We start from the raw sequence: 9,198 nt of genomic DNA on the forward strand, positions 1-9,198 counted from the left end.
CAGCCACTCAGTTGGTGAAAGCTACCAGAATAGTGGATTTGAAGATGGCTTCTGGGATAATTTTGGCGTCAATGGCAATTCTCAAGTGAAAAGTCCCCCAAGTACAAATGTTTGGGGATCTGGTGAAAAAAAGGATGATACCTGGGGCACAGTGGACGCCACGATAAAGCAAAGCAACACTAGTGATGACTGGGACAACTGGGACAATAACTGGGCTGCAAGCGGAGAAAGCAAGAATAAAAAGTCACCGAAAAAAGAAAGCAAAGGGTCTGTAGATGATGGTTGGGACAATCAGAACTGGTAGCTAGGGCAAAGTGCCTCATATTGAAAAGAGCTACAATTCACTTTGCTTAACTTTACTTTGTTGCTGTCATAAGTCGGTTGGTTTTCCTGTCATAAAGAATCAATGTTTTGGAAATGTATCCTTAAAGAGGCTGGTTATATGAATCTCTCAAACAAAAGAAACCTGCTCAATGAACAGTCAGTATTGTAACCAGAAAAAAGACCCCTTGGTATGTAGTTTTGGTTCAAGTGTTATATTTTTACACTGAGTGCATTTGACAATACATTTTTCTATTTAAGGGAATGTTTTTCCATTAATTCACAAACTTATTTTTATGTACATAAATGGTTTTTAGAAATCCACAGGGTATCATGGCAAAAAAAAATCAAATTTAATTAGTGCAGTGATTAAGATTTCAGCTCAGGTTTTCTTTAAATGCAACAAACATAACATTTGCTGCATGTGCTATATGGTGCCTGTCTGCAATGTTAATATGTGAGGTTGTGCAGAGCAAGTAGTGCTTGCAAGTTCATATTTGGTGTTCTCTATGATAACTTTAGGTTTGGTGCTTAGCCAGTTGAAATAACATTTAACATTTTTCACTTGAATAATAATTTCCCTTTACCTATGTTCCAACTCCACTTTACCTGCCTTACCAAGCAATCAGTAATGTTGAAATGGCTAGTATCAGCAAATGAATGTATGTTACATTTATTCTGCATTTCTAGTCTACTAGACTTGTACAGCCATCAAGAGATTAATGCTTTTATGGAAATAGTAGATAAAGGAATGTTTGAGATTATTGAATATTCATTTGCTAATGCTGAAAGTAGTAATTTCTCCCTTTGTATCCATTTTAAAAATGTTTTATTTGAAATATTTTTTTAGCTATTGTCAATTTAGGGTAAATGTCTCTATTCTTGCCTTTTAAATGTATGATACAGCATATATTAATACACCTTTTATCTGTACGATGTTCAGAGGTAAACTCCATTTTCTGATCTTTGGCATATACTCTTTAAAAGTATGTTGATCTACAACTGTGGTAGCATTATGTCTGGTCTGCTGCTGCCTTCGAAACTTAGCCCCAAACATTCCAGTTGCTAGTTATGTGAATGCCAATCTTGTATGAACCATTGGTCTTTGTGGGGGGGGGGGGGGGGAAGAAACTGTGCAATATCTTGAGCATGCTCAACAGGTTAACTTTTCTGTAACTTGGGGATAATACAGCCTTTATGATCGAAAATCAAATAAATTTTGCTGATATGGATATCTAGAAATATACATAGCAACTTACAAGTTGCTAATAACTTTGCACCCATTTTTGTGTGTGATTGCCTTTGATGTATGACAATAAATCAGATTAAAAATGCAAGTTTTTTTTTCCTTAATTATCAGCTTCCAGTTTATTTGTAAAATTCCATTTAGTTTGGTAATCTTCATATTTTGTTATCTGGAAGCTTATTTGGCACAGATATTTTGAACATTGTGGTAAAGTTAATTCAAAAAGTCAGCTTCGTGGAATAAAATGAGTTTCAAAATTATTTGTAGCTTTTCATTCATGGTTGAAATATTTTTATTAATTTTCATCCAAATTTTGGTTGCCTCACCAGAACTTATTTATTTATATTACATATTAACAAGTTATTGATGTGAATAAGATTCTAACCTTTTATGTAGGAATTCTTATGTTATGCATAATGTAATTTTTTGGTATTTGCTTCAGAGACCTTTCTCACTTTCGAAGTGTGATATTATTTGAGTTGGAGAATGTGCTGCCAGTCTTCCCATACACTACTCGGGTCATGGTGCTCTTTTTCCAAAAGGAAGTATTTTTGAGGAATTTGAGCTCCAGTATTTTCATATAGCTGTAATTATTGTGTAGTCCAAAGTGCTGAGATTTTTTAGGTTGCATTGTCATCTTTTGATATTAGAATTATTGACTTATTGCCTCATTTTAAATATAATTTTAATGTATTTGAGTATGCCATATGCCCACTTTGGGATAATGAAAGCAATCACCACTCAGCTCTCAAAATCTGAAACTGAAACCCTTTACTAATCTTTCATGATTTTGAGAATTCATGGCTAGGCAATCTTTGTTTTGTGGGAGTGGCAGAAAGGTTGTTATCCAATGCTTAAAAGACTCCACAAATACTAAAATTCAGTGTTATAAGACCATAATATATAGGAGCAGAATTAAGCCATTTGGCCCATCAAGACTGCTTCTCCATTTCATAATGGCTGATCCAATTTTCCTCTCAGCCCCAATCTCCTGCCTTCTCCCAGTAACCCTTCATGCCCTGACCAACCAAGAATTTATCAACCTCTGCCTTAAATATACATTAAGACTTGGCCTTCACAACTGCTTGTGGCAAAGAATCCCACAGATTCACCACTCTCTGGCTAAAGAAATGCCCCCACATTTCTGTTCTAAAAGGACGCCCCTCTATTCTGAGACTGTGTCCTCTGGTCTTAGACTCTCCCACCATAGGAAACATTATCTTCATATCCACTCTGTCAAGGCCTTTCACAATTCGATAGGTTTCAATGTGATCACTCCTTATTGTTCTGAATTCCTGTGAATAATGGCCCAGAGCCATCAAACGCTCTTCATACGACAAGCCCTTCAGTTCTGGAATCATTTTTGTGAACCTCCTTTGAACCCTCTCCAGTTTCAGCACATCCTTTTTAAGATAATGGCTCAGAACTCTTCACAATACTCCCAAGTGAGGCCTCACTCGTGCTTTATGAAGGGAATCCTGCACTGCAACCCTCAAGTGTTTACTGATATTTTTTATCTCTTCCTCTCCCAGAGTAGAGTGCCCTCCTGCTTCAAGTTATTCACCATTGTACCAAAAAAGAGCAAGGTAACATGCCTGAATGACTGGTGTCCTGCCGCACTCACCTCAATAATAAGCAAATGCTTTGAGAGGCTGGTCAAGGACTTCATCTGCAGCTTGCTACCACCCAAACTGGACCCCCTACAAGTCGCCTACTGACACAACCAATCGACAGACGATGCAATAGCCACTGCTCTACATACCGTCCTTACACATTTGGAGAAGGAGGATGCTTATGTGAGAATGCCGTTCTTGGACTACAGTTCAGCATTCAACACCATAGTAGCATCCAGGCTCGACAAGAAGCTCAGAGACCTTGGCCTTGACCCTGCCTTGTGCAGCTGGATCCTGGACTTCCTGTCAGAACGCCAGCAGGTTGTAAGAGTGGGCTCCCTCACCTCCAATCTTCTGACTCTCAATACAGGAGCCCCTCAGGGCTGCGTACTGAGTCCCCTCCTTTACCCCCTGTAAACCCATGACTGTGTCGCCACCCACAGCTCCAATCTGCTAATTTGCTGACGACACTACAATGATTGGCCATATCTCAAACAATAACGAGGTGGCCTACAGGGAAGAAGTCATCTCTCTGACACAATGCTGTCAAGAAAACAACCTCTCCCTCAATGTCGCAAAAACAAAGGAGCTGGTTGTGAATTACAGGAGGAATGGAGACGGGCTAACCCCTATTGACATCAATGGATTTGAGGTTGAGAGGGTAAAGAGCTTTAAGTTCCTCGGCATCCACGTCACCGAGGACTTCACGTGGTCTATACACACCAGCTGTGTGGTGGAAAAAGACACCACAGTGCCTCTTTTACCTCAGACGGTTGAGGAAGTTTGGTGTAGACCCCCAGATCCCAAGAACTTTCTACAAGGGCACAATTAAGAGCATCCCGACTGGCTGCAACACTGCCTAGTATGGGAACTGTACCTTCTTTAAATGCAGGACTCTGCAGAGAGTGGTGTGGACAGCCCAGCGCATTTGTAGGTTGTGAACGTCCCATGATTCAGGGCATTTACAAGGACTGGTGTGTAAAAAGGGCCTGTAGGATCATTGGGGACCCAAGTCATCCCAACCATAATCTATTTCAGCTGCTACCAGCTGGGAAGCAGTACCGCAGCATAAAAGTCAGGACCAACAGGCTCTGGGACAGCTTCTATCAGGCCAATGAACTCACTCTGACTTGAGTGTACTCTATATTACATTGACTGTTTATTATATATTACTATGATTGCACATTGCATATGTAGATGGAGACATAATGTAAAGATTTTTACTACTCATGTATGTGAAGGTGTAAGGAATAAAATCAATTCAATTCAAGTCCCTTTTGTGCCTCAGATTTTTGTATTTTCTCTTAATTTAGAAAATAGTCACTTCCTGACCTTGTATTCCATCTGCCATTTCTTTGCCCATTCTCCTAATCTGTCTAAATCCTCTGTAGCCTCTCTACTTCCTCATCACTACATGTCTCTCCACCTATCTTCATATCGTCTGCAAACATTGCAACAAAGCCATCAATTCCATCATCTAAATCATTGACATATAACATAAAAAGAATCAGTCTCAACACTGAACCCTTGTGTCACTGGCAGCCAACTAGAAAAGGCTCCCTTTAATCCCACTTTGCAACCTGTCTATCAGCCACTGCTTTATCCATGCTAGAACCTTTCCTGTAATACCAGGGCTCATAGCTGTTAAGCAGCCTCATGTGGGCACCTTGTCAAAGGCCTTTTGAAAACTTAGGTACCCATCTTTGTCTAACCTGCTTGTTGGTTTCTTCAAAGAATTCTAACAGAGCTTGTCATGGAAGATTTTCCCTTGAGGGAACCAAGCTGACCGCAGCCTATTTTATCATGTTCCTTCAAGTACCCTGAGAAGTTATCCTCGATAATCACTGCAACATTTTTCCAAATATTGAGATCAGACTACCTGGCCTTAAGTTTTCTTTCTTCTGCCTCCCTCCTTTCTTGAAGAGCGGAGTGACATTTGCAATTTTCCAGTCTTCGGGAACCACTCCAGAATCTAGTGATTCTTGAAAGATCATTACTAATGTCTCCACAATCTCCTTGGCTACCTCTTTCAGAGCCTTGGGGTGTACTTGTCTACCTTCAGACCTTTCAGTGTTCCAAGAACCATCTCTCTCTCGTTATGGTAACTTCACGCACTTCATGACCTCTGACACCTGGAGCTTCCACGGTGAAGGCTAATGCAAAATACTTACTCAGTTCATCTGACATTTCCTTATCTACTTCTCCAGCATAATTTTCCAGCGGTCTGATATCCACTCTCATTTTTTTTTACATTTTATCTATCTAAAGAAACTTTCTAGTATCCTTTTCAGTATTATTGGCTAGCTTACTTTCGTATTCCATCTTTATCGTAATGGCTTAATTGCCTTCTGTTGGTTTGTAAGTTTCCCAATCCTCTCACTTCTCACTAATTTTTGCTCTGTTGTATGCCCTCCCTTTGGCTTTTACATTGGCTTTAACTTCTTGTTAGCCATGGTTATGTCATGGCTATGTCATCTTTCCTTTAGAATACTTCTTCCTCTTTGGGATGTATATATCCTGTGCCTTCTGAATTACTTGTAGAAATTCTAGCCATTGCTTCTCTGTCGTCATCCCTCTGCATTCTTTTCCAATCAATTCTGGCCAACTCATCTCATGCTTCTGTAATTCCCTTCACTCCATTGTGATACTGGTACATCTGACTTTAGCTTCTTCTCTAATTTCATGGTGAATTTGATCATATTATGATCATTTGTCCCTAAAGGTTCTTCAAGTTCTATAACCAAATCTGTTTCTTTGCACAACACATAATCTAGAATAGCTGATATCTGGTGGGCTCAACCACGAGCTGCTCTTAAACCGTCAGCTAATAGGCACTCTCAAAATTTTCCGTCCTGGAATCCAGTTCCAATCTGATTTTCCCAATTTACCTGCATATTGAAATTCTCCATGACTATTGTAATATTGCTCTTTAGGCATGTATTTTCTATCTCCCACCGTAATTTGTAGACCACATCCTTACTACTGTTTGGGATATGTATACAACTCCCATCAGTCTTTTTACCCTTGTTGTTCCTTGGCTTTATCCACACAGATTCAACACCTTATGATCTTATGTCACCTCTTTTTTTAATGACTACTTCATTTTTTACCAACAGAGGAATGCCACCCCTTATGCCTTCCTGCCTGTCCTTTTGATACAATGTGTATCCTTGGACATTAAGCTCCCATCCATGATTCAGTGATGCCTGTAACATCATACCTGCCAATCAGGAACTCTGCTACAAGTTCATATACCTTACTCTGTATGCTGCGCATGTTCAAATATAACAGCTTCAGTCTTGTATTCACCCTTCTGAATTTTGTCCACTTTTTAGGTTGCAACTCATCCTGTTGGCTACAATTTTGCCCTATCAGCAGCCTCTCTTCATAACACATTGCTTCTGTTTGAAAACCAACTAACTCATCTGTCATCTGCCTTTCCTGCGATATTTCTTGTGATATTTATTGAAGAGCTTATGCTCATGTGTTATCACTAAACTGACCAGAGTTTGTGAGGAAACGCTTTACCAAACAGTTGTCTTTAAAGTTCACAAATTGCTGTTTTGTAGCATTTCATATGCCTTTGAAACACTTATGTACTGGCAACCAAGATAACATCAGAAGCCTGCACCACATTGGATTTTGACTTATGATAGAAGTAAGTTAAATGATGGATTTCAAATCGTGTCCAAAGATGAAGTGAAGATTCTTGAAGAGGAGCAATCTCAGTGAAATAAATGTGAAGAAACCAGTAGTGGAGATGAAGATGATGCAGGATACTGAACTAAAACAACAGGTACAGTGAAGAAAAATGGTAAGTAAACACCATTGTAATGTTTAGAATTGGATTTTTTTTTCAATGCTTAATTTCATACTTTATATCCGATTTTTTTTCTTGATTGTGCAAATCTGCACCAAACACAGGATGTCCTTTGAGCAATCATCGACTGATACTTCACAATGAGAAACTAATAAACGTAATTCTTTGCACTGTTTACAATACAGAATGAAAACGTTGATAAGCTGCACTCTACATGTATTCTGTTGCACGACTGATTATCTTAAAATACTCATTTATCTTGATAAGATCTCCCACTAGTCATACACTAAAATGATGTTTTTGCTCTTTCCTTCTCTGTAATTTTTTTTGCCCTTCTTTTAAATGGTTTTGCTCTATCTCACTATGTGCCTTTTCTTGTATTACAGTAGAATTTCAGTAGAGTTCCACCCATCGTTGTTGGCTTTAGAGTTTTGTTTTTTTTTTGAAGTGACTCTTTATTTCTAAACTTATAATCAGCTTTTTGATTTTACAATTGTATGCTTCTGTTTACAGTTATTCAGTTGGAGTGGATGAATATCATGGATTATTAGGGTAATAGGTAGTGAGATGTAGGATCATGTGCCTCTTATAAGGAAGGAAGTATTTACAGCTTTGAAGTACATTAGGATGGTCAAATTCCTAGGGCCTGATCAATTGCACCACCTGGAGCACAGGCGAAATTCCAAAAGATACAGAGGATCATGTTCCAATGTTCAAGAAGGGTAGCAGGTCAGGCTAGAGAATGACAGGCCAATGAGCTTGACTTCAATTATAAGGAAGTTCCTGGATGGAAATTTCAACTTGATGCATCTTGGACAGTTTTGGACAGGATTGACTCAGTGAATGGCAAGGCACTGAGGAGTGTTGTGGAACAGAGGGCCTAGGAGTACAAAAGAATAGTTCACTGAAAGCAGACATGGAAGTAGCCAGGATGGTGAAGGAGGCACTTAGCATGCTAGCTTTTCATCAGTCAAGCCATTAAGTTTAGGAGCATGGACATAATGTGCAGTTATACAAGTTGTTGGTGAGAATCCACCTGTACAAATTTGATCACTCCATTATAGGAAAGATATTGCCAAGCTTGAGAGAGTGCAGAAGAGATTTACAAGGATGCCGTCTAGACAATAGAACTTGAATCATGGGGAGAAGCCACCTGGGATCTTTATTCCTGGGAATATAGGAAAATGAGGAGAAAGAAGTTTAAGAAAATCAGGAGGAGCATTAATAAAGTTGACAGTTGTAATCTTTACCCCAGTGTTGAAGAGTCCAAAACAGTTTACTTTATTTCATTGTATTGGATTGAAATGTTGCTCTGGATTACATACTCAACTCTGCAATATTTCAGGATGTAGTCTTTTCCTTATGGCTGAGGAGTCAAAAGCTAGAGGATTCTGATACAAGGTAAGAGGGGGAAAGATCTCAGATGTAACTTTACACAGAAGGTAGTGAGTATCTGGAATGAGCTGCCAGAGCCGGTGGTCGATGTGGATATAAATGCATCATTTAAAAGGAATTTGGATAGGTACATCGAGGGAAGGGCTTGACGGGTTATGTATCAAATGTAGGGACCTGGATCTAGCAGGGAGGATGCCATACTTGGCATGGAACAGCTGGGTGGAAGGGCCTGTTTCTGTGCTATATTACTCTGACCCTAAGGTGATTGAGAAGTTATTGTTTCATTTAGAGGAGGCTGAAGAAGATTGGTAAAATAAGTGCTGAATATGTAGTTGCAAGAAAAAAGTTTGTGAGCCCTTTGCAATTACCTGGTTTTCTGCACTAATTACCCATGAAATGTGGTCATCTAAGTCACAATAATAGACAAACAATTGTACATTTCATCAATACTAAGTACACCACTTAAACAATCAGTCTAGGTTCAAAAAAGTATGTAAACCTCTGGGATAGTGTCTTCTATAAAAGCAATTTTCAGTTGGGTATTCCAATCAATGAAAATGATGAAAGAAGCCAAAAAGAACCCAAGGGTAGTAGCAAAAGACCTGCAGTAATCTCTGGAACCTGCTAAAGTCTCTGTTCGTGTGTCCACTATAAGAAAAACACTGACCTAGAATGGTATTCATGGAAGGACATCACATCTTAAGTTTGAAAAAGACCACCTGGATGTTCTACAACACCTCTGAGAACAGATGAGAAAAAAGTTGAACTTTTTGGCAAAAAGGCACACTGCTATGCTTAGAGGA

The 9,198-nt window shown here is 39.1% G+C and overlaps 1 protein-coding gene across 6 annotated transcripts in view; it reads left to right on the forward strand.

Moving 5' to 3' along the window:
• Nucleotides 1-4,423, forward strand: part of arfgap1 (ADP-ribosylation factor GTPase activating protein 1) — a 51,169-nt gene extending 46,746 nt beyond the window's left edge. For all 6 annotated transcript variants that reach the window (XM_063041378.1, XM_063041380.1, XM_063041381.1 and 3 more), the window contains one exon: nt 4-4,423. In XM_063041378.1, the coding sequence (XP_062897448.1) occupies nt 4-304 (301 nt within the window). In that variant the 3' untranslated portion in view covers nt 305-4,423. The remainder of the gene's footprint in view (nt 1-3) is intronic.
• The last annotated feature ends 4,775 nt before the right edge of the window (nt 4,424-9,198 follow it).

This window comes from Mobula hypostoma, chromosome 2 (assembly GCF_963921235.1).
Source record: "Mobula hypostoma chromosome 2, sMobHyp1.1, whole genome shotgun sequence".
Lineage (NCBI taxonomy): Eukaryota > Metazoa > Chordata > Chondrichthyes > Myliobatiformes > Myliobatidae > Mobula > Mobula hypostoma.